General features: G+C 42.7%; 2 protein-coding genes across 3 annotated transcripts in view; one reads left to right on the forward strand and one right to left on the reverse strand.

Annotated features, from left to right (window-relative positions):
- Positions 1-18,313, forward strand: part of cdh23 (cadherin-related 23) — a 727,851-nt gene that overhangs the window by 586,185 nt on the left and 123,353 nt on the right. The gene's annotated exons all lie outside the window — the stretch shown is intronic.
- Positions 1-18,313, reverse strand: part of vsir (V-set immunoregulatory receptor) — a 32,806-nt gene that overhangs the window by 10,623 nt on the left and 3,870 nt on the right. The window contains exon 2 of the mRNA XM_060925303.1: positions 548-922. Coding sequence (XP_060781286.1) covers positions 548-922 — 375 coding nt within the window. The remainder of the gene's footprint in view (positions 1-547; positions 923-18,313) is intronic.

The following is an 18,313-nucleotide window of genomic DNA, read 5'->3' on the forward strand; positions in this document are numbered from 1 at the left end:
ATAGACTCAAAAAAAAGCAAGAAACAGTTTTTCATTCATAAAATATTACAATAAGTCGAAGCATCATTACGGTATATAACTAACTGCATTATATCACAGTACTGTTTACTTTTCAAATCTGATTGGTCAGAAGAGAAGGTGATGATTAATTTTCAATCACAGCACCTCTGACAGGAGTGTTGGTTGGAACTCAAATGGATAAAAGCAATGACATTTTCTTTAATTCATAAAAAAAAAAAAAATTGCCAAATTGCTGTGGTGTAGGAAGAGTAAAACACTTCGGAACATGCGGTTATAGGAAAATAATCAACTTCAGGGTGGTAACAGTAACTCGTCTTGGTGTTGCATCACCCCAGCAGATTGCTGTGTATTTAACAGTACGTGCTGCTTCATTTCATCAGACAGAACAAGACATATACATGTGTTCACAGTTGCCATTGCAGCAATCGAGGAAAAAAAGAATAGGATGTTTAATTATATACAGTCAGAGGACATTTCTAAGCTGTAAGTAATGTGTTCTTAAACACTAGGTAATAGTTTGTCTTACGTGGCGTGACGGTGAGCATCACGTGGCTGAATGCCCGCTGCTGCACGCTCGGCTTGTGCTTGCCTTCCTGCAGTATGTCCAGTGCGAGGCAGCAGTAGCGTCCTTGATTGGCGTATGTCACACCCAGCAGGGTGACACTGAAAGACTTGGCCTGGGCATTGTACACTACAGGGTTGCTGGGTTGCGAATGCAGGCGCTCGTGACACCGCTGGTCCATGTGCGGTGTGAAGAGCCAGACGTGCTGCAATCGGTCATTTGAATGCTCCAGAGCGCCGGACTGTTCACACACCATCGTGACATTGGCACCTTCCGGGCACATGTAGGAGGTGTAGGGCACTGAGACACTGAGCGGGTTGGTGCGGGATTCACTGTTAGCTATAGATGGAAAGACAAAAAAGAAACAATAATTAACTATTTACAACTTTGCTTTAAAAAAATATTTCTCTTCAGTTGTTACGAAACAACTCCGATGACAAAAACCTTGATAACCTTTTGAGATATTTTGAAAAACAAACTTGATGAAAGAAACCCCTTAGTTTACATGAGGCAGTAGCATTTTAGAGCATCATTATCTTCTCAGGGGCGGCACGGTGGTGTAGTGGTTAGCACTGTCACCTCACAGCAAGAAGGTTCTGGGTTCAAGCCCAGTAGCTGATGGGGGCCTTTCTGTGTGGAGTTTGCATGTTCTCTGCGTGGGTTTCCTCCGGGTGCTCCGGTTTCCCCCACAGTCCAAAGACATGCAGGTTAGGCTAATTGGTGGCTCTAAATTGACCGTAGGTTTGAATGTGAGTGTGAATGGTTGTTTGTCTCTACTGTATGCGTCAGCGACTTGTCCAGGGTGTACCCCACCTTTCACCCATAGTCAGCTGGGATAGGCTCCAGCTTGCCCGCGACCCTGCACAGGATAAGCGTTTATGGATAACAGATGGATGGATTATCTTCTCATCTTATTTTAGTCACATGACTTCAATCTTACATCATGCTACTGATATATTTATTAATGCAGATAATTAACGCTATGCCTACCCTGAAAACTTTTGGCTCTGTTACTTATTTAAATTTAAAATCATAGCTTTACCTCTGACTGTTACAGAGCCCTGATACAGGAGACTCCTTCTATAAATACTCAATAAACCTTTCCTGTCCTCTTCAATTCCCTGTTAATAAGCTGTAATATAAATGATAACCGGCCGGCATGGTGGTGTAGTGGTTAGTGCTGTCGCCTCACAGCAAGAAAGTCCGGGTTCGAGCCCCGTGGCCGGCGAGGGCCTTTCTGTGCGGAGTTTGCATGTTCTCCCCGTGTCCGCGTGGGTTTCCTCCGGGTGCTCCGGTTTCCCCCACAGTCCAAAGACATGCAGGTTAGGTTAACTGGTGACTCTAAATTAACCATAGGTGTGAATGTGGGTGTGAATGGTTGTCTGTGTCTATGTGTCAGCCCTGTGATGACCTGGCGACTTGTCCAGGGTGTACCCCGCCTTTCGCCAGTAGTCAGCTGGGATAGGCTCCAGCTTGCCTGCGACCCTGTAGAACAGGATAAAGCGGCTAGAGATAATGAGATGAGATGAGACATTCCACAATTGCATTTCTCTAAAACCTGAAGAGAAGATCAGAGTCAAAAGGACAGAACGTTGCTCAGTAATGCACAGCACACGGTGATTTAAATGACTTGCTGTGGTTGCTTGAGCACAGCTTCATGTATATACAAATGTTGAGACATGAGTGTTTGTGGTTATTTCCTGAGCAGTGTAGGTGTGCAGGTGTTGTATGTGTGCAGGACTGAAGCATACTGAAAGAGCACACAGCCTACAGTCATCACTCAGCTCCAGCTCATTTGCTAAGCTATGATTCATTCCTCCTGTGCCAGTATGTGTGAAGATGCTGAGCTGGCATTTCAATTTAAAATGTCAAAATGTCACACCGTTATTGACTTGACTCAGTCAAGAAGAAAAAAAAAATTAAAACGTGATTTCCCCCGCCTGTTATTTCATGTGTTAGATTTTCATGAAAAATAAAAATGCTTTGCGATAGTAAAATTTCAGAATGCTTACTTGATCATAAATGGAGAGAGGAAAGTTTTTCAAAACATGACGCTCGCTGGTTTAGTGACACCCAAAAGGATAAAACATATGAAAAGTATAAAATAAAGCAACATTCTCTTTTTATGTAGCAAAGAGAAGCTTGGCAATATGTTTACCTCTCGCTATGTTTTTTTTTTTTTTAAACGTCCCATGTTTTACTCATATATAAATATATATTTTATAATACTTAACACTTTTCTTTGAACTTTCTACCTGCACTATCATTTACTTTATGACTCCATTCTTAATTTGTCATTCATGAACTATGTGACCACTGTAAAACAGTGGAAAGATGTTGTTGTTGTTTTCATATCATTACCAGGAGCAGCTCGTATCAATGGGCTTGCAGAGCTAAGCCCCCCGTCTTTGAAAGGTAAAAGAAAAATCAGTATGAGGTTTCATATTTTGGGTGCCCACATCATCTTATCTGTGGTGAACAAATTTTTTTTAAAGAGGATTATTTTTTGTTTTTGTTTTGTAAACCGAGTGTAACAGCACCACTAGCGATCATACAAAAAACACACAATGATATGAAGCAAGGCTATGGGCTTACTGAAATGAGCCCAGTGCTGGAAGGTCATGCAGCCAATCAGCGGCTGTCGTGTCCCGTGACTACGCTGCGTGACACGCTCACCTAGTTTTGAGCTTCAATGGGCTAATATTGGCCCGTTTTGCTGATGTTTCTGTAATACGTCACCAGTTGGCATGCTACGGATTCAGTCGCAGGTGTAATAAACATGAAGGATGTGGATTATTTACTCTATCATTATTTTTCCACTGAAATATGTTTGAAGGAGAAACTGAAAGTTGATAGAGCACACGGTGTCAAATCAAAGTACAAATTACACAAAAGGATGACAGATGACAAAAACCTGAGTTGTTTAGTGTTTTTTTTTTTTTTGTGTGTGTATAACTTTTTTAAATGATATATTAGTGATTATTATTATTACCTCGCCTGGGACGGAGTCCATGAGGGGGCGGGGTATTGTTTTCAGTCAGGTTTGTTTGTTTGTTTGTTTGTTTGTTTGTTTGTTTGTTTGTTTGTTAACAATATTATGGGAAAACAGCTGGATCAATCTTCATGAAACTTTCAGGATAGATAGGCCCATCCATCCATCTTCTACCGTTTATCCGGATCCGAGTTGCGGGGGTAGCAGCCTAAGCAGAGCAGCCCAGACTTCTCTCTCCCCAGCCACCTCCACCAGCTCTTCCGGGGGAATACCGAGGCGTTCCCAGGCCAGCCAAGAGATGTAATCTCTCCAGCTTGTCCTGGGTCTGCCCTGGGGTCTCCTCCCGGTGGGGCATGCCCAGAAAACCTTCCTTGGGAGGCATCCAGGGGGCATCCTAACAAGGTGCCCGAACCACCTCAACTGACTCCTTTCGATGTGAAGGAGCAGCAGTTCTACTCTGAGTAGGTCTCCCAAATGACCAAGCTTCTCGCCCTGTCTCTAAGGGAGAGCCCAGCCACCCTGTGGAGAAAACTCATTTTTACTGCTTGTATTCGCGAGCTCATTCTTTTGGTCACTACCCATAGCTCGTGACCATAGGTGAGAGTGGGAACGTAGATGGACCAGTAAATTGAGAGTTTTGCCTTTTGGCTCAGCTCTCTCTTTACCACAACAGACCAGTTTAGCGTCGGTATCACTGCTGACGCTACCCCGATCTGTCTGTCCAACTCCCGCTCCCCTTTACCCTCACTCGTGAACAAAACCCCGAGATACTTAAACTCCTCCACTTTAGGTAGCAACTCCCCCCTGACCCGGAGTAGGCACTCCACCCGTTTCCGGCTGAGCGTCATGGCCACGAACTTGGAGGTGCCGATCCTCATCCCAGCTGCTTCGCACTCGGCTGCAAACCGTCCCAGCTCATGCTGTAAGTCACAGATTGATGAAGCCAACAGGACCACATCATCCACAAAAAGCAGAGACGTGATCCTGCTGCCATCAAACCGGACACCCTCTGCCCCTTGGCTGCACCTAGAAATTCTGTCCATAAAAGTTATGAACAGAACCGGTTCTAGATTGATGGGCATCATTCTCAAATAGAACCTCCAGCCTTTTGAGGGTCATCCGGTCAAGGTCACCAAAAATCTCAAAATCGTTTTTGTTGTGTCTACTGCCTCATACAGAGGTGCTAGCCACTATGTCATCATGCTGTAAGAGTGTAACAGTCGCGCACTGCACACGTGTTCCGATTAAAATGGCCTGTGAGCGTATACAATTCAGTTCACCATTCGAAATAAATGGACGAGACTAAAGAAATCACTTTCCGACATGTTTATGCTTATTACAGAGGGAAAGTGCATTCCACTGAGCTCTAGCGCCGGGCCATTTCCTGGAAATAAGAGGTTGGGTCATGGTGATAGCATGTGTATATCAGTCTCGGTTCAAAAGGTTTCAGCTTTGAAAACTGTAAGAGGTACCGTAAGAGTAGAATAATATAAAGTACAGACACTTGGTATATTTTACTTCTGTGATTTTTAAATTGTTCATTTTTGGATTACGCTTCATTTTTGTGGCTGCTGCCTCATAGAGTAAATATATATGCTATATTTACTGTATGGACACGGTATCAGAAAACTATTTTATTTATAAGCAGTAGCCACATGGACCCATAGGGTACTTTTTTTTTTTTTGCGATATCTTCCTTCATATTCATCATAAGTGCTACCGGGTGAGGTTTGTTTGGCCTGGCAACACTTGTTTTTATTATTATTGTTATTGTAGTAGGAGTGAGGACGGCACGGTCATGTAGTGGTTAGCACTATCGCCTCACAACAAGAAGGTTCTGTGTTCGAGCCCAGCGGCCGATGAGGGCCTTTCTTTGTGGAGCTTGTATGTTCTCCCCGTATCTGTGTGGGTTTCTTCCGGGTGCTCCAGTTTCCCCCAAAGACATGCAGGTTAGGCTAATTGGTGGCTCTAAATTGACCGTAGGTGTGAACGTGAGTGTGAATGGTTGTGTGTCTCTGTGTGGGTCGCAGGCAAGCTGGAGCCTATCCCAGCTGACTACGAGCGAAAGGCAGGGTACACCCTGGACAAGTCACCAGGTCATCACAGGGCCGACACATAGACACAGACAACCATCCACACTCACATTCACACCTATGGTCAATTTAGAGTTGCCAGTTAACCTAACCTGCATGTCTTTGGACTGTGGGGGAAACCGGAGCACCCGGAGGAAACCCACGTGGACACGGGGAGAACATGCAAACTCCGCACAGAAAGGCCCTCGCCGGCCACGGGGCTCGAACCCGGACCTTCTTGCTGTGAGGCGACAGCGCTAACCACTACACCACCGTGCCGCCCTAATATTTAATCATTATTCCAAAATAAAAAGTAAGTATAAGGGGAAAAAAGTACTGTTAATAAAATGTTTTTTTTAATAGTGATATATTAGTGATTAGTATATTATGCACTGTACCCCTTCCCCCCAAAAAATAAATAAATAAATAAAAAATATTATCACCAGCCGCTACTGATTACTTCTACTATTATTCCTGCTAGCTCCTATTTCAGGCATTATAAAACTATACTAGCCAAGTCAGCAAAACTCTCCTCGTCTTCTTTATCCAGCTATTTGTTTCTCTCTCTCTCTCTCTCTCTCTCTCTCTCTCTCTCTCTCATAAATTTATTTATTTATTTGCTGCAGTTGTAACTTTCAAGCGCTTTAAATCTCCAAGGTTCCTCCTATAAGTTTCACAAGATTTGGTGAGCAGCACTCAATTACTCCACAAGCACACACACACACACACACACACACACACACACACACACACACACACACACACACAATGCTGCACCAGAAATTGCTGGCCCTGTCAAAAGTGTAAAGGCTGAATTTATATTTGCAGAAGTCTGAGCACTGGCCATGTGCTTAGAACTCATACTGTGTACCAAGCTGGCACTCTGGCTAGCTCGCTGTACTCCAAGCTACATGACAAGTATAAGTGAACTTTTTGGAGCTACAGGAATAACTGAAGTCTTCTGCAACTTATACTGTCGAAGAATCTGCTACAAAGATCAAAATTTGTTTTGTAAACTTTTAACCTCCTAAGGCCCAAGCTGTTTTTTTACATGCATTTTTTATTTCTCTTTGCTATTTGGGCTTATTAGAACCTGATTAGAATAAAAACTAAGCATCATCTTTTGATAAGATGTACTTTTAGAGAAAAAGTATGTCCACATATGTGGATTCTTGTTCCGAATTTCCATAAAGTGCTGTCCACGCATGTGACCGCTAAGCCCTAGGAGGTTAATGTTCATCAGCGCTACTGGAAATGTGTAAGGGGAAGTTGAGTAACTGTTACCACCCTGATGTTGATTGTTTTCCTGTAGCAGCACATCCCCAAGCATTTTAGTCCTATCACAGGAATTTGCTATTGATGATTTTTTTTTTTCTGTATGGAAGAACTATTTATTGAATTTTCACAGTCCATCATTATTAGTCCTGAGTGTGTCTGTGTTTCAGTTTGCTTAAGCTATGAAGTTGAGAGTCAAAAGACTGGTCAGTGTAGGTTATAAATATCCCTTTTTGTCTTGAATAATACAAATTTTAACAAAACCTTTTCCAAACATATTTCCCTCCACTTCACCATGTGAGTATATTCAGTAATCACCATATATCTCTGTGTTTTTGCATAACTGACTCATAAGTCATGAATTCAACCACACCCAACAGTCCAGTGGCTTTAAAATTACACATTTGGTCTGTTTCAGAGTTCGCTACATTATGCTCAGGAGTATTTCTAGGTTAAAATAAGTGGTGTGGGAAATCCAGGACGATTCAGTGACTCGTTTAACATTCGTCCCTGTCCCCAAACAATGACACTTTCAGTAAGTATGACTGCAGCATTATTATGGTGCTGTCATAGTGTGTGTGTGTGTGTTTTTGCATGGGTGCATATATGATCATGAGAAACACTGAAAAAGTCCTGTGTAACATCTGCATATGATATAAACTACAGAGGAATACCAGTTGAGTGACGGATGCACAAAGAGGGAGAGAGAGAGAAGAGAAGAGTAGAGCAGAGGGCAACGCAGGCTATAGAAGGAACGTTCCGGATGTTTGTAAGTGGTAGAGACGTTGTGCTGGTATTTGGAGGGGCAGAGACTTCCTTCCTGCTCTGGTCTTTGCTTGCCTTAGAAAACACTCCTAATAAAACAAAAGCTACTCCCCCCTGGGAGATTACAACAACCTGTTTCTATGGAAACTAATACACATTAATGTCAACACAACAGATCTTCCATAAATTCCATAAATCTTCTCTCTTTTAATGCAAAAGCAACTTAACTAAATGGCTCATTTTGTGAGTTTTGATCCTTCCCCCCACGCTTCTTTAAATCCATTTGCACTTGCAGCATTGCATTCTTCTTAATGTCAACAATCCCATTATTCTGTTCACTGGATCAGCGTTCCCTAAAACTTTCAACAAATACAGCAGCCCTTAATCGCACTCTGGGCAAAGAGAACATTTACAAACTGCGTCATAGTGAGCCATAATCATATGGTGCTCATCGCAAGGTCAGAATGAACTAACATATCAAAACAGGAAAACAGTCTGACAGTTGTATAGCTCGTCTGCTCGCTGTCATGATCCCTTTTTGGTTAAAATGTTGCCCAATGAAATAAAGACCTTCAAAGAATGGACTGGCTAATCTTGCATTAAAGGCTGACACTTTCACAGGATACACTTTAAACAAATAAATTATCACAAAATTTTGCGAACTTGAGCTAGCTGCATTACAAGCTACATGGCAAAACTGTACTGAAACTACATCTGTGACTGATGTCATTTCTTCTGCTAATATTTCCTTGGCAGTATTTATCAATAAATATTCAACAAACATTTGGTCATAAAACCCTTTTCGGGGATATCATCAGTTTTGCGATAACTTAAAAAAAAATAAGTTACACATTCTGATTGGAAGCCGCTGCGTTGATGTTAAAATCTCATTCACAAATTATATATTCAGTGATACTTTAATTGGTAAAAAAAAATTCTCATTTATTTAAGCAACACTTGTGTTTAACTGGAGTTTTTACAAAACATATTGTTTTTTGCGATACCGATATGTATTGTATATCATCTCGTGATGATATTTGTTGTCATTTCACCCACTCCTAAGCAGTGCATCCTCCTTGAGTCTTGTTTCCAACCAATGGACAACAAACAGACGCATAACCTGATGGTCCATGAGCTGAATGTTCATGAACAGGTGCAGACGTACAGTTGCAAATGTCATCTTTGTAATATTTATAAATGAGCAACCCAGTTAGTGTTTGTTGCGGCTGTTTATCCAAAGAGACGCCTGAACTTGTTCCCATATGCAGATATGTACAGGATTAGAACATACACTGTTTAGCATATGTACAGGCTTTGACCTGATTTTGAACTAAGCAGTTAGTTGTCAGGGTGTGTGTGTGTGTGTGTGTGTGTGTGTGTGTGTGTGTGTGTCTGGCCATCAGGAAGAGCAATAGGAAAAGTGCATGCTGTGTGATTGCAAGTAGCCGCGGGCCCCGTGCCTGTTCCTGTCTCTCACATGGACAATAGAGTCAAATCTGATTCAGTTCCAATCCATTATTCTCTTTTTTCCTGATCTTCCCAATCTGTGGCCATTATTTTCCCTGCTGGAGGCTCATTTCCACTCACAGGAGAGCTTTCACATATTACTTTAATGCTTTTATTTTGGCTGGCGGAAAGATCCTGCTATTGGCGACCTCATATCACTCGGCCTGTCCTTATTAACGATCATGCTGCATTTCTCACTCAGTCCAAGTCTGAAGCCTGATTCATTGATTACACTGTATGGCTTATTGCAAGCAAGGTTTGATTGCTTGAAGTATTAACCATGAATCATTTCAGGAAGACTCCCTCATGCTGGTCTGAGAGTCAGACACAACATAAAGTGATATGATGAGGAAAGGCAATTTACAGTGACCACATAACAGTGATTTTTTTTTTTTTTAGATAACTTTATTTGTACCCAAAGGTAGATTTGGTGTGCAGCCAAGTGATCTCCACTCATACAAAACATTTAAAACAAAGGACACACTTAACATACAAACATTTGAAATATTACAGAAATGTTTAAAAACAGTAAACATTAGACAGTACCAAAGTAGCGCATCCTAGAGTGACATAGTGTCACATTGTGAAAAAAAAAAAAATTGTTGATGTGATTTGTGCCTTATGGAAAATTACGACAGGGCATAAACTCGGGCAGTGATGAGTAATAGCTGATCCCAACATTTGTTTTATTGGTGATCTCAGCCAATCAGAGAAAAGAAGCCTCGAAGCCTAGAAGCCAAAAACAGTTGATTGGTCATGCACAGCGCTGAGTGTAAATAGTCAAGTCAAGTTTATTTGTATAGCGCTTTTAACAACAGACATTGTCGCAAAGCAGCTTTACAGAATTTTAATGAATTAAAACATGAGCTAATTTTATCCCTAATCTATCCCGAATGAACAGTGGCAAGGAAAAACTCCCTCAGACGACACGAGGAAGAAACCTCGAGAGGAACCAGACTCAAAAGGGAACCCATCCTCATTTGGGTGATAATAGACAACGTGATTACAGCATTTTTAACAGTTTTAACATGAAGTCTGTTTTGTTGATGTTATAACTCTTCATTGATGGAAACATAGAGTGAAAAATAGATGGAAAAATAGAGTGGAGTCTAATGTAGTAGTGTTCTTCGAAAAACTCTAACCACTTACTCTATGCTCTAACTCGCAAGCAACAGGAAACCATTCATTTTCTATGTACGTGCATGTACACTACACATCATCACATCGTCATGATTTCAGTAACAGCAACAAGTGACAAAGCATCATTTAAACTTCATCAATTCATGCAAATGCAGGTATGACACCGTAAAGTGACAAATCCAAACATTTTGCTTGAATGGTGCCTTCATTTGCGCATGTAGTCCCATGTTTTTTCAATTCCCCACTCACAAGTTTAGTTCCTACTTCCAGTTCGTTCCCATTTACTGTTTGACACATCAGCTTGAAATGTGTACAGAGGCATGACAACAAGAAATAAAGCCTGGAAGGAAGTAGCAGATATCTCTAGTGCCTCTGTTGAGTGTACATAGCTACTACGGTTCGCTTGATTTGCTAATGTACCAACAAGACTGGTGCGTAGCTGAGCACATAACATGAAAATCAAGCAACTAGTTTTCATACCAATTAGTGAATTACTTAATTTGTGTTTAAATAGTTGGCTGTTGTAGGGATTTAGATGGTATATTGCTACAATTTATCATGATATTGATATCATGTGGCCATATTGCCCAGCCCTAATGGCCGGTGTGTAAAATCTATTGACTGTAAAACCATGGAAAGTACACTACTACAATCTATATGTCTATTGTTTCAGTGTTTACCATAAACCCAAAGGCAACACAGACACAAACATACACACTTTGGACACACTTCAGGCTCTTTACAAGGTCTCAATGGGAACATTTGAGGGGTCCTCTGCTTTCACCTATCATTAAACACTTTATTGCTCCCAAATGGTGCAACAGAAAAGGGTATAATCTGGAGACTGCAAGTTTGAATCCCATCGATGCAAAAGTGGCCAAGGGAGGGAGGGGTGGCATACTTTCTCTCCCCTGTCAATTACGGAATATGGAAGTGAGCGGATACCACTTTCCTCCAAATGTGTTATGCTGCCCCCTAATGTTGCATGAGCAGCAGTTCAAAAAGATGCGGTCAGCTGGTGTCACGTGGAAGGAAGGAAGCACATTATGACGTTTGTCCTTCCTAGTTAGTAGCGGTCATGTGATAGGAGAGACGTGCCTGATTGGTGGGAATTGGCCATATGTATATAAAGGACAAAACTTTAGAAATAAAAGAACAACAACACCCAGAAACAGGATATGTTTCTGAGCGCAGGTTTCTGAGCGCAGGGGTGGACCATCATCTTACCTCATGGACTATGGACTATCTCACAAACAGACCACAGTATGTGAAACTGAAGGACTGTGTCAGACACCATTCTCTGCAGCACAGGGGCTCCACAGGGGACAGTCCTGGCCCCATTTCTGTTCAAGCTTTACACTGCAGACTTTAGATATGATTCAACTACCTGTCATCTACAGAAGTTCTCTGATGACTCTGCTATTGTGAGCTATATCTTAGATGGCGATGATAGCGAGTACAGAGAACTGACAAGGAACTTTGTGGACTGGTGCCAACGGAACTCCATCCAGATCAGTACAAGTAAAACCAAGGAACTGGTGGTGGATTTCCGCAGGATGAGGTTCTCTTCACCTACCCCAGTGAACATTCAGAGAAAGGACATTAAGATCATTAGGAGCTACAAGTACCTGGGTGTTCATCTGAACAATAAACTGGACTGGACTGATCACACACACACGCCCTGTACAAGAAAGGCCAGAGCAGACTCCACCTGCTGAGGAGGCTCAGGGCCTTTGGAGTTCAGGGTCCACTTCTGAACTCTTTTTATGACTCTGTGGTGGCATCAGCCATATTCTATGGAGTTGTCTGTTGGGGAAGCAGTATCACAATAGCGGAAAGGAAAAAACTTAACAAGATGATTAGGAAGGCAGGATCTGTCCTGGACTGTGCACTGGACTCAGTGGACGTAGTGGGGGAGAGGAGGATGTTGGCCAAGGTGCCATCCTTAATGGCGAACACCTCCCATCCACTGCAGGAGACAGTAGCAGCACTGGGCAGCTCCTTCAGTGACCGGCTCCTCCATCTGCGGTGTGTTAAGTAGAGATATAGCAGCTCCTTCCTCCCTACTGCTGTGAGACTGTACAACCGGCACCTCACCAAGCACAGCACCAGACACTCCTCACAATACTGTCCAGATCACTTCTACATCCATAGAGACCCCTCTGAACGTATACTGTGTTCACTGACTATCAGCATCAGTACTTTACAGCGAACTGCTAGCTACACACTGTTAAAATGGCTCTTGTGCAATATACCTACTTACTTGTGCAATACTACCTGGGTAATACTACCTGTGCAATACTTACATGTGCAATTCCACCTGCGTAATACACTTATGTTAACTGTATATCTGCAAACCTGTTAATTTATGCAAATTTGTTAATTTTTATCTTTAAATTTATAGTTTATTTCTTTTATTTATATATATATATATATATATATATATATATATATATATATATATATATATATATATATATATGTGTGTGTGTGTGTGTGTGTGTGTGTATATATATATATATATATATATATATATATATATATATATATATATATATATATATATATATCCCCTTTTTTGTATACTTAGTACTTTTGCAGTACTCCTTCACTGCCTTATCTTTTCCTCTTTCTATGTTTTGCTGCTGTAACAATGTAAATTTTCCCTTGTGGGATAATAAAAGGTTAGCTTAGCTTAGCTTAGCTGATCTTATCTTATCTTGCGTAGGCTGTAATTTAGTGTCCGTAAATCAGCAGAAGTGAGGATTTCTGCTGTGGTCAGTAGAAACCAAACATAGGTGATGGCAAACAAAGGGGAATTGTAAGAGCAGGCAGTGTATCACTAATATAAAGAACTGTTTCTGTTGTAGAGGGAACTATATCGTTATTACAGTGATGAAGATCAGAATGGGTTTTCTGTAAGTAGGAGAGCTATGTCATCACACTGTGATGGTAAAAAAAAATAAATCTTGCTTTTACCCTAAATCAGAAATGAATCACTGTGGAAACACAAGGCTCCCCTTCCCAGTGGCTGAATAGTTGGGTTAGTTTCAGGTCTTTTTGACATGTATTTGAGCTGTAACTCTTGCTGAAACTTGGCAACCCTACCGTACCTACCAGTATCCTTGTTCATTTAAAACATAGTCAAATCCACACTCAGCAGGTGCTCTACATGTCCTCCGATCTATAACGCCTTCCAATCTGGTTTAAGGAAATGAACAAATCAATATGGTCTATTCAGAGGTCCCTACTGGACTCTGGAAGGTCAGCTCATGCTGACTGGGATAAGTAAACCCCAGCTGGAGGCGGAGGAGATACCCAGCTGTGTTTCTCAGCTCCATATCCGCACTTGGTCACAATCAATCCCATGCTGTTTATTAGCTTCACACCAGCATGCACAATTTGCCTTTATCTTCAGTCCAAATCTTCTTAAAGTGCATATCCTGGACCAATTTAGTTTTGTTTTTTTTTAATATGAAAGAATGTCCCTTTACGCACTCATCCAGAAGGGTAATTTTGCACAAGGCCATCTGTCTACAGTAGAAAAAATTAAATAACAAAACGCGTCTGGAAAAATCCCAAGGGAGTCTGGAGCCAGATTCGTGACGTTATCTGCGGAAGCGCCAGCAGGCTGCGAGAGCTTGCATGGTTTCAGTGCACAGCCTGTGTAGACCAAGCGCTCCCATCTCTCTCGTTGTCCGGTCTTTTGGAAAACAGTGAGTACTAATCCCATCATGATTGGTGTTGCTACACCCTCCTACAATACATCTGTTAACCATTTTAATAATTACGTGATAACGTTGAAGAAATTTGCAGAAAACTACCAGGTTGGTTTCTCATAAACAAACCAGCGCTGACGTAGGATTCAGAAGGAGGCGTCCCGCATGTGACGTCACGGAAATCAATGTTTGCCAGGAAATCCAAATGCCAAGTTTTTTCAGAGGCGGATGAATTTGCCTCAAATGGCTTGATTTCAACTGAATTTTTCTGGTATTGCGCAAGGTAAAAAAAAATTGCACAAAATGCAAGATGTGACAGATATTTGACCAAAGTTTAATATAAAATAGGAGAATTACATTGATCTTGCTCCTGAATTTACCTGTGATATGCACTTTAAGGACAATACACTGCTTCCATCCTTCACACATGCCAGTATTAGTGTGTGAACATCTGACATTTAGACTTTTGACTTTATTGCTGAGGTCAAGCAGGAGTGCGATATGGAAATAACGATAGAAGTCATGACAGTGGTTTTGCGAATGAATCAATTCCCAAGAATAACCCTTTAGATGAATCAAGTGAATCATTTCATACATAGGAAATCATTGATTGTTTTGGTAGACTTTTTTGTTTATGTATTTTTTTTCCCCAGAGTGTTTTCATCTCTAAAATTATTTTAAATGCATCTCTTTGCATATTTTTATAGCTCCTGTCACCATTTAGCTAGTTTATATTAATATCACCTTCTCCTTGTGCTGTAACCTTGCCGTGGTGGAGAGACTTGCGCGCTTCAAAGACCCTAAGAACTATGCTGGGGGGAGCCTCTGGCTCCTAGCAAGTCCAACCTTACCAGATTGGTCTTAGGCGAGTAACCAGACAAAAGACAGCACACTGGCCCTCCAGGTTGGGGGTTGGGCGTGGCGCTAACAACGCCACCCTGTAAAAAAAAAAGCTACCGTTACAGAAACTAAAATGAGCAAATCCATCGACATCAGGCCCATAGCAGTTCTCCGCCACTCTTTGAGTGGCAGTATGACCACTCCTGATGAAAGCCGAAAGGAAGTCAGGGGTGCAATGGGGCGACTGCTTGGGCCAAAGATCAAGATCCGCCTTGGAGCATGGAATGTCCGAACCGTGTTTGAGACCTCCAAGACAGCACAAGTCCTCAGTGAAATGAAGAGATACCACTTGGACATCCTGGGGATTAGTGAAAGTCACTGGAAGGGCTACGGACGCCAAGTGGATCCATCATCCTCCACTCAGGCCATGAGAGTGCCCATACACATGGAGTAGCCATCATAAGCTCCAAAGAGAAAGCCAAAACCTTGCTGGAGTGGGAACCAGTAAGTGAAAGGCTGATCAGAGTGCATTTCAACTCTAAGTTCTGCAAACTCACCATCTTGCAGTGTTACGCACCAACAAATGAGGCTTAGGAGGAGGACAAAGAGGATTGGTATGAGCAGCTCCAAGTGGCAGTCTCTAATACCCCTTTTCCACCATATCAGTTCCAGGGCTGGTTCGGGGCCAGTGCTGGTGCTGGTTCACAACTCGTTCAACTTGCGAGCCAGCTGAGCACCAGTTTGCTTTTCCATAGCTTGGGGTGCTAAGGGGAGCCACGTCATTATGTCACTGTATACGTCAGTTACGTCGCTGCATTTGCATAAACCTTGGCGCGAACATCGAAGCAACAACAACACGGAGAAGAAGCAGCAACAACAACAACAATAATGGATGACTTCGCGTTTGTACAGCTGCTGCTTCTGGCTTTATGGTGCTTCATTGGGATCAGAAAACGGCAGATCCACTATGTTTGTGTTGATCGACAGATTTTGAGTGGACAGCGATTACGTTCTAGGAGACAGGTAATAACCTAATAATGTTTTGACTCTTATTTACAGTGAATGTGAGATGGTTATGTTAGCCTTTGTTATGAGCTAACGTTAGCCGGTGTTATGTCGGCTTTTGCGGTCTTGCTATTGTTGTTGGTCTTAATAACTCCACCCCCCTGCTGACGTAAGCAGTTCTTTCCTCTGGCCCAGCAAAGAGCTGGTGCTAGCCTGGAACCGGTTTTTCTGGCCCCAGAGCCAGTTCTTTGTCAGTGGAAACAGAAAACCCAGTTCCAAACTAAGCACTGGTCCGGAACCAGCCCTGGAACTGATTTGGTGGAAAAGGGGCATAAGGTACCCCAACACGACATGCTCCTGATAACTGGTGACATGAATGCCAAAGTGGGAACTGACAACTCCAACTATGAGAAGGCAATGGGCACACACGGGCATGGCACAAGAAACAATGGTGAACGCCTTGTTGATTTCTGCCTGAACAACAACCTGGTCATTGGTGGAACTATTTTTCCACACAAGAACGTCCACAAGCTCACATGGAAGTCACCCGATGGTAGAACCACCAACCAGATTGACCACATCATAATTAATGGAAAGTGGCGCAGGTCACTACAAGATGTGAGAGCATACCGGGGCGCAGATGTCTACAGCAATCACTACTTGCTTGTTGCCACCATCAAGCTCAAATTGAAGAGGTCGGTGCCACAAGACCAGTGGCAGAAGATGCTGGATATTGCAAAGCTCCAGTATCCAAAGACCAACAAGGAATTTATGTTGGAATTGAGAAACCACTTTAGCACATTAGATGCTACCTCTGCAACAGAAGAAGTGCCCACAGTAAATCACAAATGGAACACCATCAAGAGCATATTCTTTGAAACAGCACAGAAGGTGCTGGGCTTTAAACAGAGAGGGACCAAGGAATGGATATCAGCTAACACCTGGCAGAGAATTGAGGAGAGGAAACAACTAAAAGCAAGGTTACTGAACCTCAAATCCAAACGGCTTATTGAGAAAGCCAAGCTGGCCTATAAAAACAAGGACAAAGAGGTGAAGAGGAGTGCAAGGAGAGACAAGAGGACCTTTGCAGAAAGCCTGGCAAATGAAGCAGAGAAGGCTGCAGCCTTTGGGAACCTGGGGACTGTATATAAGATCACCAAACCACTCTGTGGAAACCACACAAGCCAAAGCACCCACATTAGGGATAAGAATGGCAACTTTTGCGGATCAGAGCGGGAGCAAGCAGCCAGATGGGTCCAACATTTCCAGGAAGTGCTCAACCACCCTGAACCAGAACAACCTGTTAACATCATAACAATAGACTACATTCTGGATATCAACATCAGCCCCCCTGACCTTTCTGAGGTTAAAACTGCCATCCTATCCCTAAAGAGTGGCAAGGCATGTGGCCTGGATGCAATCCATGCGGAGATGCTGAAGGCCGACATTTTAACATCAACTAATGGCCCTTTTCCACTACCCTTTTTCAGCTCACTTCAGCTCGCTTCAGCTCACTTCAGCCCGACACGGCTCGCATTTCGACTACCAAAAACCAGCACGACTCAGCTCGCTTCAGCCCTGCTTAGCCCCTAAAACTCGCACCGTTTTGGAGTGGGGCTGAAGCGAGCCAAGCCGTGCCGAGTGAGGCTGGGGGCGTGAGCAGACACTCCCCTGTGCACTGATTGGTGAGGAGGCGTGTCCTCACATGCCCACACACGCCCCGCGAGCGCGCTGGGATCTGTAAACACCGCAAACCCGGAAGAAGAATAATTACGAATTACGAGAATTTCTGAAGCCTTATGCGCCTCGCCTCATCTATACGCTCTTGCCAGTATCTGTTGGCGTTGTCGGTGACAACAAGCCACAGCACCAAGACCAGCAACACTAACGACTCCATGTCCTCCATGTTTATTGTTTACTATCCGGGTCGTGAGACTACTGCTTAAAAGATCATACAGAGCATCGTGCACGAGTTCGCGGAGCGCAAGGCTCGTCGTATGCCCTTCAAATAATGCGCGCAGTAGGCTATTGATGTTTTATTATGAGCCATGTACAGTATGTCGCCTAATGTTTTTTTGTTTCTGAGTTACATGTTCGTTTGAAGGACTTAATGTACAAAATAACATAGTTGCACCCCGTAGTGTTGAAATTGGTAAACACAGTGCATTCAGTGAGGTTTGCACCGCCCTCCTTTTATTTATGACTCTTCCTGTCACCGTTGCAACCTCTGAGCGCTCATTTGTATGCCCTTCAAATAATGTGCGCAGTATAGGCTATTGATGTTTTATTATGAGCCATGTACAGTATCCTAATGTTTTTTGTTTCTGAGTTACATGTTCGTTTGAAGGACTTGATGTACTAAATAACATAGTTGCACCCGGTAGTGTTGAAATTGGTAAACACCGCAGTTGCGGAC

This window comes from Neoarius graeffei, chromosome 7, assembly GCF_027579695.1.
Source record: "Neoarius graeffei isolate fNeoGra1 chromosome 7, fNeoGra1.pri, whole genome shotgun sequence".
In the NCBI taxonomy this organism is placed as follows: domain Eukaryota; kingdom Metazoa; phylum Chordata; class Actinopteri; order Siluriformes; family Ariidae; genus Neoarius; species Neoarius graeffei.